Source organism: Nyctereutes procyonoides, unplaced genomic scaffold (genome assembly GCF_905146905.1).
Source record: "Nyctereutes procyonoides isolate TBG_1078 unplaced genomic scaffold, NYPRO_anot_genome, whole genome shotgun sequence".
Taxonomy (NCBI): domain Eukaryota; kingdom Metazoa; phylum Chordata; class Mammalia; order Carnivora; family Canidae; genus Nyctereutes; species Nyctereutes procyonoides.
Window position 1 is genome coordinate 20,987,557 of NW_026575047.1, and position 27,817 is coordinate 21,015,373.

General features: G+C 45.9%; 1 protein-coding gene across 3 annotated transcripts in view; it reads left to right on the forward strand.

Annotated features, from left to right (window-relative positions):
* The window catches only part of EVC2 (EvC ciliary complex subunit 2), a 136,998-nt gene that overhangs the window by 35,667 nt on the left and 73,514 nt on the right, over positions 1–27,817 (forward strand). For all 3 annotated transcript variants that reach the window (XM_055326573.1, XM_055326572.1, XM_055326574.1), the window contains exons 8-9: positions 7,669–7,803; positions 11,296–11,435. In XM_055326573.1, coding sequence (XP_055182548.1) covers positions 7,669–7,803; positions 11,296–11,435 — 275 coding nt within the window. The remainder of the gene's footprint in view (positions 1–7,668; positions 7,804–11,295; positions 11,436–27,817) is intronic.

The window sequence follows — 27,817 nt, forward strand, 5'->3', positions numbered from 1 at the left end:
TCATTCCTTTTTATGGCTGAATCCTATTCCATGTGTGGCTGGACCACATTTTGTTTATCTCTTCTTCAAGTGGTGGACGTCTGGGATTTACCCATCTTTTGGCTATTGTAAATAGTGCCACCGTGAATATTCAGGTACAGATTTTTGTTTGAGCACCTGTTTTCAGTTCTTTGGGGTATACACCCAGGAGCAGAATTGCTGGGTTGTATGGCAATTCTGCATTTAACTTAGCGAGGAACCATAGGCACTGTTTTAATACTCATTTTACAGTTGGGGAAATTGTAGCTTACAGAAGGGGAGGCCCAGGGTCCCACAGTGTGATAGGGTATAGAGCTGAGAGCGGAATTCCCAACTAGGGCCGTGGTCTTTACTAGCATATTCTACTGCTTCCTGCAGCCTTGTTTCATGTCTTCATCCTCACTCCCTTGGCCGTCATGTCCAGTTTGTGCTCCTCCAGCCTGATGTCATGCAGTGGCCAGATTTATCTTTCTGAAACACTGATCTGACCATGTTACTTCCTTGCCTAAAACCCTGTATTGATTCCCCCACAAGCCCTTAGAATGATGTCGTGAATCACTAACCTGCTCTTGAAGGCCCTTTGGGACCTGAGCTGCATCTCTTCCATCTGCACATCCTGCTCATGCTGTTCTCTCTGCCTGGCTTGATCTCCTCCTGGTTCATTCTCCCCTGCCCATGGGTCCCCTCATGGAAAGCCTCCTTTGTCTTTTGAGCTAGGTTAAGGGCTGCCCCTCCTCCCAGCCCCACTCCTCCAGGCATCTCTAGCTTCAACCTAGTCACACCGTGTCACTTCAGCCTGCTTGCTTGTGTGTTTTTCTGCAGGATTGTGAGGGCCTCAGAGCAGGGCCTGTATCTGTTTCTCCCTTGTCCTTCCAGCATGCAGCCTGGGCCCACTGAATAAACTAGATGTCAAGAAAGTTTATCACCACATCCAAACACTGAGTCACCCCTGGTAGCCCACTTAAATAGAGAATTTCAGCAAACACAGGTATAGCAAAGCTTGGTTTCAGCACATATGAAGTGGATGTAAGAATTCTGAGTTTAAAGTATGGTTTCAAAGACTAGAAAAGGAGTAAGCCCTGGCCACTGGCAAACAGTTCAATAAAGATACTGATGGTTAAGTGTAGTTTTGAAGAATGGATTGTGACAGATTTTGGCCAGCTACTGGGAGATTTTGAAAATCCTGCCCTACCAGTCAGTCCAGAAGAGTGAGCTGTATACTCATAATAGGAATCTCAACATTCACAGTGACCCAAGATCCTCATGACCCAAGGCAGGGCTCCTGGTAAAAGGCCAGGCTGGAGCCTGAGCCCTGGAGAGGCCACTGTGAATGAAGGCTACTAGCCCTGACTGCTGGATGTGAATCCCAGGTTCACTCACTATTGACCAGTGCTGTGATCTTGGGTGACTTATTTAACTTACTAGTACTTTTGTATTCTAATTTGTAAAACACAGACTAAAACAGTGTCCATTTTATGGTATTATTGTAAGAATGCATGTAAAGCACTTGGAACCATCTCTGGAGTAGTGTCTGCTCAGTACATGTCAGCTATGATGATGGTGTTACTGATGATGGTTCTGACAATGGTAATGACGGTGATGATGATGGTAGTGGCATGGTTGATGATGGATGATAGTGATGATGGTGATAGTGATGGTGATGATGATAGTCATGGTGATGATAAAGTGATGATGATGATGATAGTGACAGTGCTGCTGCTACTGATGGTGATAGTGATGATAGTGATGTGATGGTGAGAATGTTGGTGATAATCATAACGGCAATCATGGTGAGTATAATGATGGTGATAAAGGTGGTAGGTAGTAATTATGTGGAGCCTATCTTTTCCCATAAAGCTACATCTTGAGATTTTAGTCTCAGTTATTTACATGGAGGAGGAAAGTTGAAGAGCAGAGGCATTTTGGGTAGATCAGGGGAGCAAGACCTAGCTTAATTTAGCAACACTGAGAAATGAAGGATGAAAGAAGAAAGTGAGTTGTGAGTGGGCCTGTCCCAAGCAGACAGTCTCTACCTATATGCACTTATCACTTGGTATCTGAAAGTAGGAATTGCAAGAGAGAAGAGAGAAAGATGGTAGGATCTGTAGAGCTTACCTTATCCCTTGCCTTCTTCCTAGATATAGGCATTCATTCCTGCATTGGTATTAGGTCCTGCTCCCATGCCCTGCAATGCTGCCTCGACTCTTCTTGGCCATGTGAATGGCCAAAGGAGGGCAAGACACCAGGTGGATATTCAGAGAAGGTAGAGGTGGGAAGAGGAAGAAAAGCATGGTGGCCTGATCCAGTTGACCAGTTTTACTTCATGAAGTAGGAAAGGAGAAGACAGATCTGTTGCTGCCTTTTGCAGTACAGTGACCCTGCCTGCATGTAGTTCTGTCCTAGTCTTTGTTTCTGGTTTTCATTAAGCAGGCAGGTTAACTTCTACCATGGTATGGGAAGTTGGAACTAAAAATGCTTTTAGAAAACCACACAACTCCCTGGACAAAAGCAGTTTGATCTATTAGAGGGAACACGCACTTTGGAGCCAAGCAGGGTTAGGACTGTTTTTCAGCTGTGGACTTTGATTATTTAATCTCTTTCCATCTACATTTACCAATTATAAATAGAATGGGGATAATACATCCCCAATAGAATTGCTGAAGATTGAATAATATAAAGCATATATCACACCTTATTAGTTTCCTGGGGATGCCATAGCAGTTATCACAAACTGGGGAGCTTAGAATAACAGAATCTTATTCTGTCACAGTTCTGAAGGCTGGAAGTCTGAAATTAAGGTGTTGGCAGAGCTGTGCTCCCTTTGATGGCTGTAGGGAAGAATCCTTCTCTCTTTCTAGCTTCTGGTGGCTCCTGAAAATCTATGGTTGTATCTATCACTCTAATCTCTGCCTCCATGGCCACATGGCCCTCTCTGTGTGAATCTGTCTCTGCATTTCTCTGTCCTTATAAGGAACGTTCATTAGATTTAGGACCACCCTAAACCAGTATCCAACTCAACATGATTATGTTTGCAAAGACCTTATTTCCAAATATGATCACATTTATAGGTACTGGGCATTAAGACTTTGTTATATCCTTTTGGAAGACACTATTGAACCTATTACATGCATCCAAACTAGGGACTGGCAGTTGATGGTGATCAGATACCATTAATTCCCTATCTCCCCATTCTTCTTAAAACTGAAAGAAAAAAAAAGCATTTGTCTTCTATGAAAGAAGAATCTTGAAAACAAATTGCTAATCAATATCCCCTTTGTCCTCTTTAGACACAGATTTTTTATTTCCTTTCCATTAGTATTTAATGTAACCTCTGTGCAATGCTGTTCATGTTTATACAGTGTATTGATTTTTTTTCTTATCCAGTAAGCATACATATCAGAGCACAGAGGACTATTTCCAGCACAAATAGACAACTTGCATGTCATTTTCGTGTTAATTAAAATGTAAGATTTAGAGTCAGGAGGATATTCAAATATGGAAACAGAACTGGTTCCCTGACTGTCTCTGATAACAGCATCTTTGGATTGAGGTTGATTGATCAGTAGCCAAAAAAGTCATATGTGGCATTGCTCTTTGATTCAGGTTCCAATAAATGTCTGGACCGAAGCCCCCGTTTCTGCCCTACCTTGACATTAGCTGTCTTGAAGGTCAAGTTGGCCTTGTTGGTCTGTGAGAAAAATTTAACTTGACTACAGCCCGCATTGTTACCACAGGGACAAGGACTGGCTTTATTGTGTTTTTAGCCTCTGAGTAATACATTCAATGCTCTCATAATCTGCAGCCATTCCTGATTAAACTGGTCACAGACTGGCTTCTCCAGTGATGGTGATGATGATAGTCATAGAATTTGGGGTGTAATAGGTTTACCAGCATGCGGAAAAGAGTTCTAATGGTGGGACGCCTGGGTGGCTCAGCAGTCGAGCATCTATCTGCCTTTGGCTCAGGGCATGATCCCAGAATCTGGGATCGAGTCCCACATCCCACATTGGGCTCCCTAAGAGGAGCCTGCCTATATCTGCCTATATCTCTGCCTCTCTCTGTGTATCTCTCATGAATAAATAAATAAAATCTAAAAAAAAAATTTAATGGTTAAATAATCAGAACTCTGAGGGAAAGGGAAAACTTAAAATTCCTAAAAAGCAAAAAAAGATCCTTATAAGAAGTCATCAGACACTTTTATGCCAGAAGGCAGTGAGATGGTACCTCCAGTGCTGAAGAAAAATGATTTTGGACCTTGAGTTATAGATTTAGCCAGATTATCAATCAAATGAGGACAAAGTAACAACACTTTTAAGACTTATAAAATAAAAAAATTTCTAAACAGATTAACTTGAGAATAAATAAATACTGAAAATACTCCATGGAACTTAAAAAAAAAAAAGCATCCAAGAAATAGAAAGAAATGGGATCTAAGAAACATAGTTTTGCTTTAAGGAATAATGTGTAACAATACTGAAAGCTGTAAAGAGAGGGCTCCAAATGACAGCAGTGCAGCAAGCCTGGAAAGTAACCAGTCCTGATTAGAGCAGAGTTCTGGGAATGACAACTTTAAGAAGAAAGAAACCACTCCCTGCAACAGATACTATCATTAAGGAAATGGTATATGACAGGAAGAAAAAAGAAGGGCAATGAGAAACCTCAGGAAAAAAAAGTTGCACAAAAAGGAATGCTAGTCCAAATTGAAGCAAACTAAAAATATGGCATGATTTTGAATAATTGATAAACTATAAGAAAAGGGACTGAATTAGAAACATACTGCTTTGAGGAGCAGATGGATAGAGATGTAGGATTATATTTTTTACTTTATTCTTCAGAGAATAACATTTTCCTAATCATCATTATAATAAAGTCTTTTAATTTTTTTTTACTTTTAGTTTCTGGAATTAACCTATAAACAACCACAAAGAATTATGGTTGCAGAACGAAATATATATGTTATAAGTCTAACAAATGCTGGAAGAAAGAAGTAGGAAAGGCAAGTTGGAGGCAAGTGTAGGACACTAATTTCATTATCTTTTTTAGTAAGAAGGCATAAAACAAAAAATAGTCTCTAAGTGCTGTGAAAGTTGAAGTTTAATTTTTTAATTTGAAGTTACAAAGGTAGCTAATTGAAAAACTAAAAATAGTCATTAAAATTGGAAGTGTGGAGAGAGAGAGATTTATAGGTTACAAATCCTATAAATTTGTAAGGTAAAAATTCATGACCTAAATCCACATCTGTCAAAGCAGGAATTCAGTTAATAATATGTAATTTGATGAATCAAGAAATAAAGATACATGCTTAATTTTTAGAGTATTTAAGTTAACTAACCATTTTGGTTAACGAAGCCATAAAAACTAAAAACAGTATCTGTTTAAACATTTGCCTCAGGGAAGCTGGGTTAGAGTGGGTAGGGGAAGGTAACAGGAAATTTGCTTTTCTTTTAAACAGACCTCTGTTAAGAACCCTTTTCCCTAGTACACATACATTACTGTGCTTTTGAAGAGTAACAAAATGGCTACATTATTGCTCATTATATGGATTGAATAATTTATAGAAACTTAAAATATAATCATTCTTTGTTTTGGGAACATTTAGGATCCATACACAGTTGTGTTACTTTATACGGTGCTCGGCAAAAACAGTCATATATAAATAAATAAATCTTTGTGTATATTTCTAGGCCAAACCAACCTTGTATATAAGCTTTTATGCATATTTTTGAATTATTTCCTAAGGAGAGAATCCTAGGCATGAAGTTGCTGAGCTAAAGAGCTGACCATTATAAAGCCTCATATTATGGACACACACATTTTGTCCCTCTTATTTTTGAGTATAGACATTTTGGTGAAAACACTCCAACGGATGAAAGTATTACCAGAATGTGAGGCTCTCAGACCAGGTTTGTTTTTGAGTCCATCTTGTGATAAAATGACTCATTAATGGCCACCATATAGCTTCTCTATTACTATACTAAAGGTGTTTGCCTTTATTTTACACAGCCCACAAAGGAAGATACAGCAAGAATCACTGGTGTTTAGTAAGCACATACTAAAGCCAGGCACTCTTTTAATGACTACATTCACCTTCATTCACATTCTTGTGTAATCCTCAGTATGACCCTTGGAGGGCTACTGTCTTAATTTATAAGGGAAGGAGCAGAGGCAGAGAGATGAACTCATCTGCCCAATACTACATGGCCAGTAAGGCCGAGATGGTGCCACATCAGGTGTCTGAGTCCTGAGCCCAAGCTTCACCTACTCTGCTGTTTACAGGTCCGCCTTACCTGTGAATAGGAGGCAGACCTGGGTCAGACCCAGTCAGTGCCCACACAAAGAGTATAACCACACAAAGAACCCCAGCTTACAGCCTGGTACACAGTAAATACTCAATAAATAATTGCTGATTGATAAATGAGCCAAACTTTGCACTAATCTCCATATTACTACTTTATTTAATCTTCATTCTATGAGGAGATTTTACCCCATTTTACAGATGAGAGAAGTGAGGTTGCCGGAAGTCAAGTTGCTCATCCGGGGTATCACAGCTGTTTTGACAGAGGTGACATTTCCATCCAGATCTGTAGGATTAAAAATCCAGAGCTCCGTATCTTGTTCAAAGTGTTTTTGGGAGAATTCAAGGAGTTAAGTCTTGTGAAACCCTTAGCCCAGCAGTTCTCAAAGGGTGTTTTTCAAACCAATAGCACAGCAGCAGCCCCTGGGAACTTGGAAAGGCTCTCCTGAGGCCCTGTCCCCAGGTCTTGTGAATTGGAAGCTCGAGGTGGGGCACAGTGATGCATGTTTCCACAGGCTGTCCTGGTTCTGATGCATGCATAAGTGTGCGGCAAGCAGTCTCAGCCCATTGTGAGTGCTTGTCAGATGCCAGCTGCTGCTGTGGTCTAGGACCTAGGGAACGGGTGGAGGGAGGGGCTCAGGGTGGAGTGTCTAGGACATACTAGCTTCTCCCAGTTGTTTGATGCCAGCCACTCCTGGCCTGTCACGGATGCACATTTGTCCCAGGTTCTCACTGGCTGGAGTCCAGAGAAAGCCTCTGAGGAGAGAGAGGGCTGGGCATGTTAAGCCAGGTCTTTGGATTGCTTGGCAGCCAGCCACCTCGTGCTGTGGGATGCTTCCCTGCCCTGTGCATCCTCTAGCCTGGTCCTAAAGTCCAGAGAGGGCTGGGGGGGTTGCCTTTCTGATGTTTTTGGGAAGAGGGGTGCAGACAGCATGGGGAGAAGGGAAGGGCATTACAGATTCTTCCTCTGGCCTCTTCAGAAATGCCCCCGACTCAAAACAACTCACGGGTCCCTAGTGCTGCCTTAGGTTTCTTACGTGTGGGTTTGGGAATTTAATGTTCTTGAGTGCCTGTGGTACACCAGGCTCGGCAGGGGGGTGGCCCTACTGACTTCCTGGCAGTGGTCATCCTGCTCAGGGCTTCCGACGCACTGTGTGGAAGCCACGCTGTGAGGAAACAGGCTCAGAGAGGTCCAGTGATGGTCTCAGACCACCAGCCAGTGGGGACAGTTGGGTCCAAACCCAGGCCATTCTCGCTGACTCTGTACTTATTCTGTTGTAACTCTTAGTTATGACCTGACTGAAAGATATGAAGCGTGACCATGGACAAGCCCTTCTCTTCCTCTCGTCCTGTAGGTTGTCCCAAATCACGGCCTCCATGCAGCAGGATTCTTCACAGCCTCTGTCATCTCCTTTGTGCTGACCTGGGTCACACTTTTCTTCATGGCTCGATACCAGTGTTTAAAGGGAGGCCCGTTTGCCAGGCATCAGGTGAGTCTCCACATGTGTTTTGTACCTGGAGGGGGATCGGTTGGCAGGAGATGTGAGGTTGAAGTTTATCCTCCAGCTAGGTGAGTCTCTGCCCTGGATGAATGTCCCCATCCCCAGGGAGATGACAGACACATGCTCATGTCCGGGCTCAGCTGCAGAGACTCTAACAACCATGCCAGGATGTGTCCTTGTCATTCATCGTTTTTATTTATTTATTTTTAAAGATTTATTTATTTATTCATGATAGACACAGACTGAGAGAGAGAGGCAGAGACATAGGCAGAGGGAGAAGCAGGCTCCCTGCAGGGAGTCCGATGTGGGACTTGATCCCACATCCTGGGATCAGACCTGAATTGAAGGCAGGCACAGGCACCCAACCTCTGAGCCACCCAGGCGTCCCTCATTCATCGTTTTTAAAGCTTTCTGGATGATTCCAGCAAGTGGCCAGGGCTGAGGGCCCCTTGTGATCTGACTGAATAACGGAGCCCCCATCTGGGTGGCTGGCTCTGTGTTCCTGCCACACTGACTCAGGTCCTGGTCCATACTCCTCAATGGTCCACACTCACTTCCTCCTCAGGGAGAGAGTGGATCTGTCAGCCTGGGTGGGAAGCCCCCCGGGGCCAGCTTCTGCCCACCTCTGCTGCCATTTTCTACTTCACTCCTCAGCCCCAGTCGAGGCAGTAACTCAGCGTTCCCTGAGATCATCAGCTCACCATACTCACCCTGGATGCTTTCCCATCCTCTCTGCCCTTCGTGAGTGTAGTGCTGGCTGGGGTGGGGGCCCTTTCTCTGGGTTCCCGCACTAGCTTCTATAGACCCCACCCAGCACACCTCCTAATCTGTTGGGCCCACCTGTGAATGTCTTATTCTCTCTATTCCTGCCTTGGTCTGGATTCCCACAGAAGCACACCCCAGGGCCAGGACCCAAACACAAGTAGCCTGTATGGGAAGTGATCCCAGGAGGTAGTGGTGTGGGGTTGGGAAGTGAGGCAGGAAGGAAGGCCGCTGGTCAGATTACTGCTGTGGGCCCCTAGAGCTTCACCCTGCCTGGGACCTCTGGGGACAGTATGTAACTTGTCTCAGAATCATTCCACCCAAGGAGGGAAGGAGCTGAGTATCTACCCCGCTAGTCATCAGTCAAGGACATGGGGGCATAGGGACTGTTAGAAGGTAGGGGAGGAAGGCCTGTCCTTCCCACTGAGAAGGCACTTTGAGACCAGAGAACAGAGCAGGCCACTGCATACTATTTACACAGAGTTTTATTCAGGGTAACTTAATTGGTAGGTGATCAGGTGAGGGGCGATCCAGGGGCTGAACAGCTATTCTTACAGAGTCCAGACCTTACTCCACAGATTTTATAGAGTGAGGAGACATGCAGAGGGCACTGTAGTGAGATCAAAGGGTCCGCTGACACCTTCATGGGTTCAAGAGCACCTCACTGACAGCTGCCCTTTCATTAGATCTCATGGCACCATCTGTGCATCAGGAGGGGGAAAGACTATGTTATCTTTAAAAAATTTATGGAAGGCCTAAACAAACCTCTTACTTCTGGCCTTCCTGGGCATTTCTAAGGAATGTATATTAATCTCCAAGGGTCCAGAACACATAGTCCCAAGAGACGACATGAATGAAATGGAGGGCCACAGATAGAGTCAGTATTGCCAGTGCTCCTGCAGAGGCCGGACACAGGGGGACCTTATTTCCCTGGCATGGGCCCTGAGGGCCAGCAAAAGCCTTTAGGAAAAGAAGTGAGGGTATTGGTTTAGAGATATTGGGCTAGTGGACACTGGAGCAGTAAGGGCTTGGGGACATGGGTAGATAACAGGTGGTATCTGCCACCATCCCCACTACTTAGTACAGAACCTGGTGCTTGGAAGGCCCTGAATAAATGTGTGGGAATGAACGAGCCTTCAGCCCATCAGTGGTTGGACAGACAGGAAGGAAATCAGAGCCGCAGTTCATAGAGTGCAATGAGCTCCATGAGAAGACGCTTGAGGCAATAAGCATCATGGCATGTTGTTGGTCCCTCCAGGGCCATGGAGGGCTGGAGCTGCTGTGACCCAGTGTCACCCAGGGGCCCAGCACCTTGAAGGGAACATCAGCCATCCCTCCCCTTCACTCTATATTGAGGAAACTGAGGTCCATGAAGTTGAAACACTTGGGTCAAGTGGCCACATGTAGGCTGGACTTGGCTTCTGGGGGCCATTTCTGGAGGCTGGAGGGCCTGTCTCATCGCTCTCTTGGTGTCTGCTTCCCAGAGGAGAGGTTGGTCATTTCAAAGTGATATGGACCCACAGTGTCTATGGCAGGCGAAAGGGAGGAGACAAAGGGCCCCTCTTAACAGACCTTCAGCTTGTCTCCCAGAGCCACTATCAATCACAGAACAAAACTTCCCTGCTGCTATGATGAAGGAGCAGGAATCATTTCCTGGAGATGAAAGGCTGATCATTACACCTGCAGAGAGGAAAGCAAAGTGTTGATTTAAGGCCTGAAGACCCTTGAAGTTCACAGAATGAACTCTTTTCACATTTTTCTTTATTTTTGCCAGCCCGAGGCCACCAGTGAGACAGTGTGCTATAAAACACAAGACAGCCTTCTTCACCTTTTTTAGCACTTCGCTCCGTCCATCTTATGAGTTAGATCGACTTGGGACCAGATGCCAACCCTGACTCTTCATGGGCTATGTGAATGCAGATAACCCCTCTGAGCTGTGGTTTCTTGTATGTAATGTGGGGGCAACAGCACTTATTTTGTGGTGACAGTTTCATGATGATAACATATCCAAGGCACAGGGAGAGGAATTCTTAAATATTTGCTATAGTTATTACCTCTTTGAAGAATTAATAATAAGGACAAAACGATCCAATCATTGGGTTGGGCTTAGTTATCTTCCATGTCACTTCCATCTGACAATTCTATATTCTAATTAGAAACCAGCCAGATGCATGTCGAAGTCTGTCTGCCAACTGGAAATTCCCTCTGTACGATGATGATTATGATGATGGTGATGATGGTGACGATGATGGTTTTGATGATGGTGATGGTGGTGATGATGATGGTGATGATGGTGATAGTGATAATGACAATGGTGATGATGATGATGGTGGTGATGATGGTGATAATGATGATTATGAGGATGGTGGTGGTGATGGTGATGATGGTGAAATATTTTTATTTTTATTTTTATTTTTTATTTTTTTGTTGAGTGAAATATTTTTATAGGTCTTTACAAGTTGCAGAGGCCTTTCCATACATTGTTTTGCTTATATGTACAGTAACCCTATGCAGGGCTACTGGAATTATGATCCCATTTCTTTGATGAGAAAATGGAGGCCCAGGGCAATGCAGTGTCTTGTCTGAGTTTACCCTCCTCACAGGTGATGGGGCCAGCAAGTTTCTCTGACTGCAGGTCCCTGCTTTTCCCCCATGATTTTCTCAGCACAGGACATTCATAAGAAGGCCCACTCCATTGTTCTTGAAATTTCCCTGCAGGTTCAGCATCATGAGAGCAAGTTGGAGCACTCCCAGTTTACCTCAGCTGATGGTGTCAATGAGGACCTTGCGCTGAATGACCAAATGATTGACATTCTGTCTTCAGAGGACCCTGGGAGCATGCTTCAAGCCTTAGAAGAGTAAGAATTCTCAATCACATTATACTTGCTTGGATATGATGACTGCTTAACTGCACTGGCCTGAGAGCAAACACTGAGTATGTTGCATTCATTCACTCATTCATTCATTCAGTTACTCATTCATGTGTTACCCAGTGGTCATTGTGGAACTACAGCTATGCTTAGTATTTGGGAAAAGGGATGAATAAGACATAGTTTGTGCTATGATCTAATGGGAAAGACAGTCACATAAACGAAAGTGACCATAAAAGTTTGATGAACACCATGCTGCTAAAAGGAGGCTTTCCAGGTGGACTAAGAGAAGGAAGACTTCAGGCAGAGGGAAGAAAGGGCAGATGAGAGGACAAGAAATGAGCAAGATGCATTTGGTGAAGCACAGTAACTCGGTTCAACTGACGTGTGGATTGAGGTATTGAGTACAGAGAAATTAAGGAAGAGGCTGGAGAGAGGGGCCAGGCCAGGCAGTGTGTTTGCCGAACTGAATTCCATTCTTTTTATTTATTTAACGAATACTTAACAATGTACCTCCTGTGTACAGTAGAACGTAGAGCCAGACCCAGTTCCAAACACTTCGTGAATACTAACTTGTAATCCTCTTAGCCACCCTATGGAGCAGGTATTGCTGCTCTTATGCTGCTCTTATATGCTGCTCATCCTCATGGATGAGGATTTGAGAGAGGCTGTGGAGCTTGCCCCAGGGCACACACTTGAAAACAGAGAGCCAGGCTCCAGCCCAGGCAGTCTGGCTGCAGGGCGCATGCTTGCGATCAGGATGCTGCTGCACTGGCCACAGTGACTCACTCGATGAGGCTCATCAGCATGGCCTTTCCTCCTGTCCCTTTTGCAAATATTTGCAGAGGGCTTCTTTATACGTGTCCTTTCTCCAGTTGTCTTCTAAAATGCTGTCTCATCTTTTACTTCTTAAAACATATAAAGCATAATTATCTTAAAGTTTCTGAAATTTTATTATCTCCCATATCCTGTGCCTGCTCTCTATTGTTGCTCCTAGGTTGTGGTCCTAGCTCTGGTCTTGTCCTATGCCTGGGTCATTTTGTTTTTTAGTTTTTAGTTTAGTTTAGTTTTGTTTTATTGGAGTTCAGTTTGCCAACATGTAGCATAACACCCAGTGCTAAAAAAAAAAAAAAAAAAAAAAAACACCCAGTGCTCATCCTGTCAAGTGCCCCCCTCAGTGCCCGTCACCCAGTCACCCCACCCCACCCCTGCCCACCTCCCTTTTCACCACTCCATCACTCCTTGTTCATTTCCCAGAGTTAGGTGTCTCTCGTGTTTTGTCACCCTCACTGATATTCTCACTCATTTTCTCTCCTTTCCTTTTATTCCCTTTCACTAATTTTTATATTCCCCAAATGAATGAGACCGTATAATGTTTGTCCTCCAATTGACTTATTTCACTCAGCATAATACCCTCCAGTTCCATCGACATCGAAGCAAATGGTGAGTATTTGTCGTTTCTAATGGTTGAGTAATATTCCATTGTACACATAGACTACATCTTCTTTATCCGTTCATCTTTCGATGGACACCAAGGCTCATTCCACAGTTTGGCTTTTGTGGACATGGCTGCTAGAAACATTGGGGTGCAGGTGTCTTGGTGTTTCACTGCATCTGTATCTTTGGGGTAAATCCTCAATAGTGCAATTGCTGAGTCATAGGGCAGATCTATTTTTAACTCTTTGAGGAACCTCCACACGGTTTTCCAGAGTGGCTGCACCAGTTCACATTCCCACCAACAGTGCAAGAGGGTTCCCCTTTCTCCACATCCTCTCCAACATTTGTGGTTTCCTGCCTTGTTAATTTTCCCCATTCTCACTGGTGTGAGGTGGTATCTCATTGTGGTTTTGATTTGTATTTCCCTGATGGCCAATGGTGCGGAGCATTTTCTCATGTGCTTGTTGGCCATGTCTATGTCTTCCTCTGTGAGATTTCTGCTCATGTGTTTTGCCCATTTCATGATTGGATTGTTTGTTTCTTTGCTGTTGAGTTTGATAAGTTTTTTATAGATCTTGGATACTAGCCCTTTATCTGATAGGTCATTTGCAGATATCTTCTCCCATCCTGTAGGGTGTCTTTTAGTTTTGTTGACTGTTTCTTTTGCTGTGCAGAAGCTTTTTATCTTGATGAGGTATGCCTGGGTCATTTTGATTGTGTGCCTTTGGTCCCCATACTAATACTCTTCAGTAAGGCATCCTCTTTTTCCTATTTGCTAGTTGAAGGATCTGATGCTCTTCTAAGTGAAGAGGTATAGAACAGCCACACATTTATTAAGTGACAGGACAGGACTGGAGCTTTCTCTGTAGAATCTCAGCCATGTTATGTTTCACAAATATTCTCTGAGTCCCGGTTTCTTCATCTCTGGGTGGGGGAAACCAGAAGTGCCAGGGGATACTGTAAAGTTTCATGATGGGAAAGGGACTTGGTGGCAGAGTCTTCCCTGGAGTTTACATCTCTGAGTTGGGACCTGACTTAACAGGAGAGGAGCAGATGGTAAAGAGAAGCACTCAAGATGCTCATCCCTTCTAGGAGTCTTAAGAGCGGTGCAAACAGCAACTGATTGTGGGAGAGCCTGGGAGCAAGATCTAACAGCTCTGGTCCTGTCTCCCTGGGGCCTGGAAACTGTCCCGTGGCGGGCAGAGACGGACTCAAGAGAGCACAAGAAATGGAGAGCACTGTCTCTACTTCCTTAAGAGTGACTGGTCACTGGTCTGAGAGAAGTACTCTCTCGTGTCCAATTCTTGGCACTTTGTGAGCTATGGGGGTTCTGAGCACAGAGGGACTTCCATCCTGCCTGAGGGTTGTCCCTTCCCAGCCGAGTGCCATCCTGCAGTGTCAGACCTTCAGGCCTATACCTGCTGGGCTGTCCTTGCACCCAGCTGGGCATTGGGCCTTGTTCATCTGTTTCTGGGTCTGGGCTCATGTGGCGTGGCTAACTGCGCTTTGCACAGCCATTCAGGTGTGATCCTTCATTTTAGCTTAATTCCCTAATCAGAATGCCAAGGGCAACAAATTAGAATTTGCCACACTACCCAAGAGGAAAGAGGGAGGGGAAGAGTGGATGGGTAGTGGAGAGAAGGGTGGCTGGCAACTGGCTTAGATTCATGAATGTCTCTCATTACATTAAATGGTAGGCGCAGGTGATTATAAAAGTGTTGCCTAGCTAAAAGTCTGTTGTCTTCCAAAACATGGAAAGGAAAAGTAGAGTGAGATGACTTGGCTCATGTGATCAGCACCTAGAAATTTAATTTGCAGGTAGGTTGTACTTTGCAACCTCTGGCCAAAGGAATTAGGGTTATAATTAGCATAGGTGTATATGTAATACGTGTGTATTACATACACACACAGTACGTGTGTACTAATATGCAACAGTACATGTGATAACATATCATAGTAACAGCGTATAACGTGAACGGCATTAGTATCATATGGAAGGTATCAATCATCCTGTCTTTGTTGTTAGTTCAAGAAGTGATGGTGTATAAGGAGCACAGGCTTCCTTGAGCCCCACATTCTACGAAGTGAACAGGCTGCGATGTGCTGGTCCTGGTGTGTAGAGTGCTCAGAGGACATTGAGGTTACCAAGATTTTATTCTTGTAAATCCCCTCAGAGCTCTGGACTTTTATATTTATTTCTCCTTGGGAGCCCCTCTTGTTTTGCCTGGAGTGTTTAACATTGATTGTGGAGCATGACCTGAGAGTGCTCAGCTGGAGAGCTGCATTTGTCCTGGTCTCCTCCCTTCCCCCTCTCTTCCCCCGCCCCCTCCCCCACCATCCCCATCCCAACATTCATTATTTATTGAACATTCGCTGTGTTTCAGACTCCGTGGTTGAATGCTCGTTTTAGGGACCTGGTGTTTGTTTGTTTGTTTTTTTTTTCAATCATAGCATTGTCAGTTACTTTTAATCTTTCCATCTTGACTTAAAGTTGGGCTTTGGAGCTTCCAGAAAGAAAATGTCACTCAGAATGTCAGGGGCTTAGTATGCATGGAAGTCTGTGATTGTCTCTCCACCAAAAAAAAAAAAAAAAAAAAAGCTTTTTTTCCCTCTAACAAATAATTTATCCCATTTATAATTCTTATGTGAAGTTTAAAGTTTAGCTGGGCTTCTAAATATGTCATTATGTGACTTGATTGCTGCCTCGTTTCTCAGACCCATCAGAGCCCTGACCTTGGTCTCTTTTGCTGATTTACCTTTGATAAAGAGCATCTCCCTGGTTTGCGTGGTGGTTTATCTTTTACATCATTTCTTCATGGGCTGTCTCACCGAGAGTATCTGAGGGAGAGGGGTTTCCTTGGATTTGTGTCAGGCTCTTAGACAGTTGTCATAATGGAGGCAGCTTAGCTCTGGACAGAGGGAGGAGGAACTGGGAGAACTGGGTACCTCTGTCTGCTCCTGGAAGTTTCTAGAAGCACAGAGAGCCCCACAGTGTCTTAGCTCTAGCATTGTTCTGGCCCAGATCACCGCCAGGCACCTCTTGCCTGTGACCTTAGGTAATTCTCACAATGGCTCTGGAAGGGAAGCTGATGTTTAAAAAGTTTGATTGGTTTTGCCTAAGGTCACACAAGTGACCGGTGATGGGTTTGCCCCCAGGCCCATATCCTTTCAGATCCACTGTTCTATTGACAAAACAGCTTTTAAAAAAGTTGGCACTTAGAATTTTCCAGAAACACAAAGGGAAAGAAGAAAGTTAAGTCTAGGCCAGTGTTTATTTCCTGTTATTTAAAGGAAGCTCATAGCTATCTTTTTTTTTTTTTTTTTAAGATTTTATTTATTCATGAGACACAGAAAGAGAGAGGCAGAGACACAGGCAGAGGGAGAAGCAGGCTCTTCACTGGGAGCCTGACGTGGGACTCGATCCCGGGACTCCAGGATCACACCCTGGGCCGAAGGCAGACGCTAACTGCTGAGCCACCCAGGGATCCCCAACACATTGCTATCTTTTGATGTTGCCAGCATCCTGTTCTAGACTGTCTCTAAATTGTGGTTTCTAGGAGAACAGAGTAGGCATTCGGTGAGTATTGGTTGAATTGAGGCTTTTAGATCCATGCCTGGAGTGGTTTCCTGCACCCACCATGTAGTAGGATTTTTTTACAACTGCACCATTTTTATTCTATATTAACGCTGTTGAGATGTGATTTTGTTTCTCATTTCCGGAACTCAGCGTAATGGAGCAGCTCACCCCAAATTCTGGTAGTTTGTTTGTTCTTTCTGGGTAATTTGCTCCTGTGTGCAATCATTTTTAAAACACAGGAGGCCCTGGCTCGACACTGGCAAATCGTCCGGGTGGTGGTCCTCGTGGGATGCACACAAGCGGAATATGAAGGCCTGTGTGGATAACCCTGCAGTTCCATGGTGTGGAGGGGCTATAAAGCAGCAAAATGCTCTGTTGCAGAATAGCAGGGGCTCACTTTCCCCTGGGGGTACCGGGAGGCCCTCTAGGGGAGGCTCAGGAGAGCTGAGACTTGAGTGGTGAGCACCCCGTGGGGGCTGCATGGATGGAGCTCAGGGAGGGACATACGTGGGCACTTAGGGTCTAGAAGGGGATGAGGCCAGCGTGGCAGTAGCACACGGAAGTGGGCTGGAGGGTCACGCAGAGCCAGTGTGAGCATGACCTGGAGCAGCTTCCATTATTCATCCTGCCCTTGACTTTCTTCCTGTCACTCAAGGCTGTCAGAAGCCACCTTAGGTGTCTTGTCTTGTCTTTAATGTTGGACTCTGTCTTCCCAGCTAGGCAGGAAGTTCACAAAGGTGGGGACTTTCTGTCTTGTGTGCTGATTTATTCTGAGTGCTTCAAGCACTGCCTGGCACACAGTAGGTGCTTGTGGAGGTGGGGCCATACAACAGTGGCAAGCTTGATGGAGAGTCACCAGCAGGTAGATTGGGGTCTCTCTGGTTAATTGGACAGGAAAGATGGTGAGAAGGGGCAGGGTTACTCCAACCAGAAGTTAGCGCTGTAGGTTCAGGTTTGACGTGGCCTCATAGGCTGCCCAGAGTTGGCCCCAGGGGGTTGGGCTGTGGTGGGACACCCTCGCAGAGCAACACTCGGTTGGCAGCCACTAGTCCCTTGGCTGGGCTGCACCTGGCCTCTCACTCAGGGCTGATGTCCCAGGAGGACCTCCAGGGGGTAGGTCTGTGTGATGTCCCTCCCACAGGCTCACAGAGGTCCGCAGAATCAAGGAATGGATGAGGGAGGAGGAGCAGCAGCACCCACTGATGGCTTGGGAGTGGGGTCTGTGGGAGAAGAGCTGTCGGCACCCAGGGGGAAGGTGCTGCTGCTTCCTAAGATGAGGAAAGAGGGAGACTGAGTTTTGAGGAAAAGATCTAGAGGCCTTTCTGAGCTGGGCGAGTTGGAGATACCTACAGACACCAGATGGATGTGTCAGGAGGAGCCCGAAGGTCTGTTCAGATGCAGGCGGGGTAGGAGTGGGGACTACAGGTGGCAGGACAGGGAAGGAGGGGGAAAACCCCAGAAAGTGGAGAGGGGTGTGGAGGGGAATGGGAAGGCGCCTCAGGAACCATAGCCTTTACACCCTCAGCAAAGTGACAGGAAACCAGGGGAGTGAGAGCAGGAGAGAAAAGGAGTCCTAGAAGAAGGGGCGGCCAGCCTGCTGTGCAGGGAAGCATCAGAGTAAAGAGAACCCGGGGTCACGAGAAGGACAGTTACGGTGATGCCAGAGGCTCTGAATGCTCTGCTGGGGATGGTCCTCCACAGACAGGGGAGGCTCAGGGACAATTGCAGGAAATGGTACTGAGAGGCTGGAAGCCAGAGCTCTGGTGTCAGCACCAGAGAGAGGCCGGGGCCATCGTCCTGGGAAGGGAAGTCCAGAGCATGCAGAGATGCCTGCAGGTGCATGATGGGAGGTGTGAACATGGCACGTCCCTATATGATGCTTCCCAATGAAGTGCGAGGTGATGACATGGGGAAGAAGAGAGGAGGACTGTAGGAAGGTATGGGATAGTCCTGCCAGAGTGGGGGAGGTGGCTTCTAGCAGAACCCCAAAGAATTAGCAGGTAGGGAGAGTGCCCACACAAGGCTGGAGGTCCGGCGGCCTGGATGCAGGACTCGTTTCTGCAGGTGCTCTGGTGGGAGGTAGAGGCTGCTGGAGGTCAAGTGGTAGAGCCCAGGGGTTAAGAGATAGGGTTGAGACACACGACTACCTGGATTGGGTCCCAGCAGTGCCACTTACTAGCAGGTGACTCTAGGTGCCATATCTATCACGTACGGATAACTGTGGCTGCCTCATAGGGTGCTAGGACAGAAGCTGGCCGCACGCTGCATTGTAGGTGAGCTGGAGGAGTATTTCCTGTGGCCGCTCTAATAACTCACTACACACTTGGGAGCCCCAAGGAACAGAGTTATTCTCTCATGGGGCTGGAGGCCAGAGGCCCAGAGTTGGTTTCACTGGGCTAAAGACAAGCTGTTGGCAGGGCCGCCTCCCTTCAGACACTCCAGGGTGGAGTCCTTCCCTCTTCTTCCAGCTTCTGGGGCTGCTAGCAGCAGTCCTCAACTTGTGGCCATGTCCCTCCGGTCTCCACCTCTAGGTGGACTCCTCCCCATCAGTACGTATCCAGTCTCCTCTGCCTCTGCCTTAGGGAGACATTTGTGATCGGGTTTAGGGCCCACAGATAAGCCAAGGTGATCTCCACACCTCATGATCTTTCACTTAATTACACTTCCAAAGGTCCTTTGTTTTTATAAGACCACATTTCCAGATTCCAGGGATTTGGACCTGGTATACCTGGGTGGCCATTATTTAAGGAAATGATCAGAAAAATCTGAAAAGATGGGGCACCTGGGTGGCTCAGTCGGTTTAGTGTCTGCCTTTGGCTCAAGTCATGATCCCAGGGTCCTGGGATCGAGCCTCATGTCAGGCTCCCTGCTTAGGGGGGAGTCTCCTTCTCCATCTCTTCCCTGCTTGTGCTGTCCTATCTCTTTCTCTCTCAAAAAAACACAGTCTTTTTTAAAAAGCATTAAAAAAAAAAAAAAAGAAAAATCTCAAAAGAATGAGAGAGAAGGAGAGATTTGAGGGGGTCTGTGGACTGGGTAAGTCATACAGTTGTTTCTGGAACATTCCTGAGGGTTGTTTTCAGACCAGGGCCATTAGAAATGGTCACTTCTCTCCATTCAGAAGTGGTTGGTGCAGAGCTCAAAGCTGGGTCTTCTGAGCAAGACCCTCTGGTGCTTCCTCGCTGTCCAAGCCCATGGATGGAGATCCGTCTTGGATTGTAAGAGGAGGCTCATCGGGAGGGAGAGGGCGCATAGTCCAGGTGGGGCAGCTCTTTCTGTGACTAGTTCCATAGTCCCTCATCTCTCCATGGGGCTCCTTGCACATAGTAGGGCCTCGAATAATTGCACTCATGACATATTGCCAGATATTCTACTGAAGTTCTCATGGGGGTGGATGTGGGTTTTAGGAAGCTGATGATAATGTACTCAGATTCTAAACAACCCCCTCCCCTGCCCTCTCATGCACGTGCCCCGCTGCCTGCTTCTTTTGCTTCCTGTTGGATCAAGCACCAAAGCATTTCGTAGATGCCAAGCACTGGGCATTTACACAGTAAAGACACAAACCAGACTCGGGTAAGCTCTCTGCCCTTGGGCCTCCGTCAGGTCCCTCACTGAGTGGTTTTGTAATGCTCCATGTGTGTGTTGCCCACATTAGACTCCCAAGCCCTTGTTTGGACCGAGTCCAGCAGCACTAGCTAAGTGTTAGCAATGCCTTGTGAGTGAATCTGTGGGTGAAATTTGCACTGGGTATTGGGAGGTCTTTAGGACACCGATGGGAAAGGAATGGGGGCATTCTTGGCAAGGGGACCCCATGTGTATGGGGCTTGGGAGCCTGATAGGGCCTCCTGATGTCCTCAAAAAGTGCAGAGGTTTCAGAAACCTGGACACATGGAAAGGTGTCTGGAAAAGGCCTTAGTGTCCAAAAGAGGGGACTCCTAGCCCCCATGACTCCCTCTCACCCCAACCCACTGTACAGGTGACCCATGTCTAGACCAGTCCTGGACTTCCAGAAGGATGATGTCAGGGTTCATTTACCTAGAGCCTCGCTCGACTGGCAAGCACCCCAGGCCAGCTGAGGCGAAGCCCCGCCCGCACACCTGTGCCCTGCTGCCCCATTCCCCTGAGGTGCTGGGTGCTTGCCAGCGGCTGACAAGCCAGAGTGGGATTTTTATGGAGGACCAAACAGGAGCTGCGGTAGAGCAGCGCAGCAGTCATGCTCCATCTGGTTTCCATGGCAACCCTCGCTGTCCTCTTCCCAGCAAGGTGAGGGTTTCTTGGAGGAGACGCTTTCCTTCTTCCAGCAGGTGTTTTCTGAGTTCCTGCTGAGCGCCTGGCACTCTGCTAGGTGAGGTGCTGGAGAGGAAGCCAAGAAAAGCAAGCACCCCCAAGATGCCCACCGTCTATGAGGGAAAGAACTCACACGTGAATAAATACAGCACAGTGAGACTGTGCAAGCTGGAATAATCATGAAAGCACCTCTGCCGGGTGCAAGTGGTTTACACCTGATCCGGTGAACCTTTGCAGGGTATGATGTGATATTATCCCTGACTTAGCATCTCTCCTAATCCACACCACCCCATCCAGGCCATGAGGTTCATGCATCCTCTTGGGGGTTTCTTGGAGATGAAAGGAATCCCCTCAACTGTTGGAGTATCTGAGGGGGTCGATAAAGAGCTCCTTATCTCCTTTAAACATTGAATCCTGAGCCAGTTGGGAAATAAGACCTATATCAGGCATGTTCTCCAACCTGGCCAAAAAAATAAATCGCCCATCACTTTCATTACATCGAAAAGCTAGGTCGGAGGATGTGGCTCTCTGTGCGGCATAATGAGCCCCACAGTGAGACTCTGCATTCCTGCTCAATAAAGCCAATTTCAGAGACTTCCTGCTCCCAGTCACCAGGTGCTGTGGCTGCTTGTGCCGAGTGCCAACCCCTGGACCCCATCAATTCCCTCAGAGAGCTCCTCCACCAGAAGGGGCCCTGAGGAGAGGGAGATATGCATGGGCCCTTGCCAGCACTGGCCAGTTTGATTAGCCAGTCCAACCACATGGAAAGGAGTCACAAACAGGAAGTCCATGCATGCAGGCAGGACTAGAGCCAGCTTTTCTGGGGATGGCAGTGCTTCTAGCAGACTTTTGGGGTCCTGCCCTGGACCACTACCCTGACTCTGCTATTATACATAGTAGGTCTAGCACCAGCCACAGATAGGCCTGGAGACAGGTTGTCAAAAGCAACCAAGAAACTCCCTGTGTCCCAGGGAAGAGCACACGCATAGTCCCCGACTCTGATTAATGCCCACATTTTGTTGTGTTTTGTTTTCTGTCTCTTAGCCAATTTTTTGAATACTAAATAGTGAATGTCGCAAAGAATTAGAGTGGCATAAAAGGCTGTACTGTGAAAATCAAATTGTCTTCTCATGCCTGCACCTGAAGGCATCCATTCCTCATGCCATGTATCTTTGGAGATCGTTTATGGACATATGCATATACACATATCCTCCTGTTCTAAAACATAAAATAATAGCATACGTTACACATTGTTTTGCTTCTTTTTCCCCACTTTTCAGCAGTCTTGGAGATTGTTCAACATCTATAACAATAGAACAGCCTGTTCTTAACTTTAAGTGGCTGCATAATATCCTAATAATAGTAATGATTACTGAATTTACTGAGAGTTCAATATAAGTGAGAGGCAGCTCTAATTGTTTTATTTATTATTTATTTAAACTGTTTATTTTTAAATATTTTATTTATTTATGCATGAGAGACACAGAGAGAGGCAGAGACATAGCAGGCTCCCTGTGGGGAGCCTCAATGCAGGATTCAATCCCAAGATGCAGGATCACGACCTGAGCCAAAGGCAGATGCTAACCACTGAGCCACCCAAGTGCCATTAAATCCAATTTAGTTAACATATAGTGTATTATTAGTTTCAGAGGTAGAGTTCAGTGATTCATCAGTTGCATAGAACACTCAGGACTCATCCCATCCCATCACGTGCCCTCCTTAATGCCCATCACCCAGTTACCCTATCCCCCCACTCACCTCCCCGCCAGCAACCCTCAGTTTGTTTCCTAGAATTTAGCATCTCTTCTGGTTTGTCTCCCTCTCTGATTTCATCTTTATTTTTCCTTCCCTTCCCCTATGTTCATGTTTTGTTTCTTAAATTCCACTTATAGTGAAATCAATCAGTCTTTGCTGACTGGCTTATTTCACTTAGCATAAAACACTCTAGTTCCATCCACATCATTGCAAATGGCAAGATGTCGTTCTTTTTGATGGCTGAGTAATATTCCATTGCATGTATACACCACGTCTCCTTTATCCATTCATCTGCCGATGAACATCTGGGCTCTTTCCACAGTTTGGCTATTGTGCTATCAAGACTGGGGTGCAGGTGCCTCTTCAAATCACTATGTTTGTAACCTTCGAATAAATACCTGGAAGTGCAACTGCTGGATCATAGGGTAGCTCTATATTAACTTTTTGAGGAACCTCCATACTGTTTTTCAGAGGGGCTGCACCACTTTGTATTCCCACCAACAGTGTAAGAGAGTTCTCCTTTCTTTGCATCCTTGCCAACATCTCTTGTTTCTTAGTTGTTTATTTTAGCCATTCTGACTGATGTGAGGTGATACCTTATTGTGGTTTTGATTTGTATACCCCTGATGCCCAGTAATATTGAGCATTTCTTTATGTCTTTTAGACATTTGTACGTCTTCTTTGGAGAAATGTCTTTTCACATCTCCTGCTCATTTCTTGACTGGATTCTTTGTTTTTTGGATGTTGAGTTGGTAAAGTCTTTATGGATTTTGGATACTAGCCTTTTTGGATACTACCCCCTTCTGATAGGTCACTTGCAAATATCTTCTCCCTTCTGTAGGTTTTCTTTTAGTTTTATTGACTATTTGCTTTGCTGTGCAAAAGCTTTTTATCTGGGTGAAGTCCTAATAGTTCATTTTTGCCTATGTTTCCCTTGCCTTTGAAGATGTGTCTAGCAAGAAGTTATGGTGGCCAACGTCACAGAGGTTGCTGCCTGTGTTCTCCTCTAGGATTTTGATGGATCCCTGTCTCACATTTAGGTCTTTCATCCATTTTTAATTTATCTTTGTGTATGGTCTAAGAAAGTGGTCCAGTTTCATTCTTCTGCATGTGGCTGTCCAATTTTCCCAACGTCATTTGTTGAAGAGACTGCCGTTTTTCCATTGGATATTCTTTCCTGCTTTGTCGAAAATTAGTTGACCATAGAGTTGAGGGTCCATTTCTGAGTTCTCTGTTTTGTCCCATTGATCTATGTGTCTGTTTTTGTGCCAGTACCATACTGTCTTGATTATCACAGCTTTGTAATACAGTTTGAAGTCTGGAATTGTGATGCCTCCAGCTTTGGTTTTCTTTTTCAACATTCTTCTGGCTGTTTGGGGTCTTTGGTTCCATACAAATTTAAAACTGTTCCACTTCTCAAAAATGCTGATGATATTTTGATAGGGACTGCATTGAATGTGTAGATTGCTTTGGATAGCATAGACATTTTCACAATACTTGTTCTTCTAATCCATGAGCATGGGATGTTTTTTCATTTCTTTGTGTCTTCCTCAGTTTCTTTCATAAGTGTTCGATAGTTTTCAGAGTACTGATCTTTTACCTCCTTGGTTAGGTTTATTCCTAGGTTTCTTATGGAGTTTTGGTGCAATTGTAAATGGGATTGATTCCTTGATTTCTCCTTATTCTATCTCATTATCACTGTATAGAAATGCAACTGACTTCTGTGCATTGTTTTTGTATCCTGTGACTTTGCTGAATTCCTATATGAGTTCTAGCAATTTTTTGGTAGAATCTGTGTTTTCTACAGAGTATTTCTTGTCTGAGAAGAGTGAAAGTTTGACGTGTTTGCTGATTTGAATGCTTTTTCTTTCTTTTTGTTGTCTGATTGCTGAGGCTAGGACTTCCAGTACTATGTTGAACAACACTGGTGAGAGTGGACATCCCTGTCATGTTCCTGACCTTAGGGGAAAGCTCTCAGTTTTTCCCCATTGAGGATATTCACTGTGGGTCTTTTGAATATAACTTTTACGATATTGAGGTATGTTCCTTTTATCCCTACACTGTGGAGAGTTTTAATTGATAAAGGATGCTGTATTCTATCAAATGCTTTTTCTGCACCTATCAAAAGGATCCTATGGCTCTTGTCTTTTCTTTTATTATTGTGATCTATCATGTGATTAATTTGTGGAGGTTGAAGCACCCCTGCAGCCCAGGGATAAATCCCACCTGGTTGTGGTGAATAATCCTTTTCCCGTACTGTTGGATCTTATCAGCTAGTACACTTCTAACTGTTTTATGTGCATTAACCTGTCTACTCCTCAGAGCGGCCTCTATTCTAAGGACTGTTTACAGATGAGGAGACTAAAGCTTGGAGTGTGAGTCACTTGCCCAGAGGCCCACGGCAAGTAGGAAGATGTGAGCCCAGGTGGTCTGAGTGCAGAGCCCACGTGGTCACCCCATGCTCCACAGCCCCCAGTGGTCATAGGGCAGTTAACCAAGGGCTCTGTGCATGCATGCAAAGTTAACTGCAGCTTGAATTCTTTGAAGTGGAATTGCCTTATTGTATACTTTTCATAGATGCTGTCGGATTGGCTCCATCGAGGGCAGGCCAGTTTACCATCCAGCATAGGAGAATCCCTTTGTCACATACCCTAGTCACAGCCACCCCAGGATCATTCTGCCCATGCCAGTCTGATAGGAAATCAAGGCACTTTCCTGTAGCTCTAATCCCTTCTAACGTATGAGGTTGGCCATCTTTGGCCCATGGAAGAGGTGTTTGCATCCCATGTCTGGTACACAGAGCTAGTGGCCTGGGCTAGGCTGGACCACGTGAGTGGCAGTACTAGCCCTCCACTCCTGATCTGTCATTTAATCATCAGATGACCTTGAGCACAGTCTGTTACCTCCAGGGCCTCATCTGAACACAGGGTGGTGATGATATGTGCCCCGCAGGAGGTGAGGGTTTAACGAGCTCGTGTCTGCCCAGGGCTGAGAATAAGCACTCTGGCCAGGCTCGCAGTAAGTGATTCACCTGTTTCCAGACCCTTTAGTTCTTGGCTCTGTTCTGCATATTGGACTCCGTGGCTTCTTTCTGTGACTCAGCCTCAGAGATATTGCAGAAATGGGCTACAGTGACTCAGTGACTCCCAGCGTCTAATTCCTTGCTCTACCCGAGCATGTCATGCACTTGTTCAGTCCATGGGGTGTGGAGTGGGGAGGCTGGAAATGCTACTGTGAGTCCAACAGGCAGGGTCCTGGCCCCCTGGAGCTCATAGTGTAGTGTGGGGTAGGGGGACAGGCCTTCATGAGAGAATCACATGGGAAAATACATGATTACACACCATGCTGGGCATCATGAAGGTGATCCTGGGGCTCTGACAACCTCGTGTAGAGCCCTTCTTGTGAAGAGAGGCTTGTGGGCTGGAGGTTTGGTGTGTGGTCAGTCACTAGGGAGACTACCTGGGGACACAGCAGTGACTCAGGCAGGGGCATGAGCTTCAGAAACGCCGGGCCATCAGATTATCCCAGGTTGTTGACCTGTGGCTGGGTGGCATGCTGGGGACGTTTGGATGGAGAGGGAGGCTGGACAGGTTGTGGAGACTGGACTGGGGCGTGGGCTTCAAGCTTGGATTTGGATTGGGGTCCATTGGCCTTTGAGAAGGTCAACACTGACACCAGAATTACGTCCTGCCCCCTTGCCAGTTCAATTTCAGTGGGAATTACAAAGTGCCTTTCTTTCCAAGCATTCATTGATTTGGTGTCGTGCTGCTTACCCAGGGATTTAATTCAGACTTGACTTTGAAAATCTTTGCTTTGTTGTTTTTGCTATTTTTGTCTATTTTTTCACAAACATGAAAATACCCAAAACACTCAGTTGACACTCATGTACACAGATCTCTTAGGGAGGATATTCCCTCCTGATCGCTGTGGTCTGTGCAGGGGGGTGTTGGAGGGGGGCATTGGCCTGAGATTCCTAAATGTCATGAGTATTTCGGTGCTGGGGGATGTCAGCTGTCTAGGAGATGGGTTGTCACCGAAGATTCTGGATTAGCAGTGATCACAGTATGCAGTTTAGAAGACCAGCTGACAGGTTAGCCCTTCACAGCCCTCGATCCTGCTTTTGCTCACTTACTCCCTCATGGAACCAGTTTCCTGAGCACTTTCTCACTCAGAGCCATTTTCTGGGCACCGTGGATGCTGAGATGGGTCAGGAGTGCTCCATACCCTCCAGAAACTCACAGTTCACAGAGAAGACAGACTCAGACAGTCCTGGCAAGATGGTATGGGGTACAGGTGGCATGGGATGGGGCCCTGCACAGGGTGAGGGGCGGACTCTGGCTCTTAAATGGGAAATAAGAAACTTCACCAGGAAGGCGTAGGCTCGGGGAGGCAGAGGGGCTAGAGGAATCGGGAGGGAGTCAGGCTCCCAGATAGATGTGGCCCTGTGAATTTAGGATTTCAGTTTTATCCATCCAGGAGACATTTGAGGAGCAATTCCTTTTGCTAGGCTCTCTCTAGATATAGCAGGGACCATAGTAGAGTCTTTGTGTTTACACGCTGTCCATGGTTGGGGGACATAAAATAAATAAATATGAAATATAAGGAGGTGATGGATTATAACCAAGTAGGGAGCAGGGAATTCTGTGTTAAGTCAGTATGTTGGGAGCAGCTTTCCCGACAAGGTGGCATTGGAGCAGGATGCTCTGGAAGGTGCTATGAGGATGGTCCCTTCCTCCCTGGGAGAAGAGTGACAACATCAAAGGCTTGATGCTAAAAAGAATCCTGGAGGTCATTTGGTCTAAATTATTGGTCAGAGCAGAAATATTCTCTCTAGCACACCTTATAGGTGGCTAGTCCGTTTCTACTTGGATATCCCCTTAATCATGAGGGACCGCCATCCCTTGAAGGTTGTTATGAGTTAAATTGTGTCCTTCCAAAAAGATACATTGGAGTTCTAAGCTCCAGTTACCAGTGAATATGGCCTTATTTGGAAGTAGCATCTTTGCAGATGTGATCAAGCTGAGGTGAGGTCATTCAGGCGGGCCCTAATCCAGTGTGACCCTGACTAGGACATTTGCTGGAAACCCCTTGCTGGCATGATCTTGGTAAAACCCTAATCCTCACCACAGCCTGAAAGGCTCTGGGTCCTCTGCCCAAGGTGGTAAGGCTGGATTGGAGATATTTTGTGTGCATGTGATCACAATTCCCAGAATTCTGTGAGGTGGTCATGAAGAAGACAGAGGCACTAGGACAATGATGGGGGCCGTAAGGAAGCAGATATCAGGTGAGTAAGAGGAAGATCTTTCTGTCCGAGCTC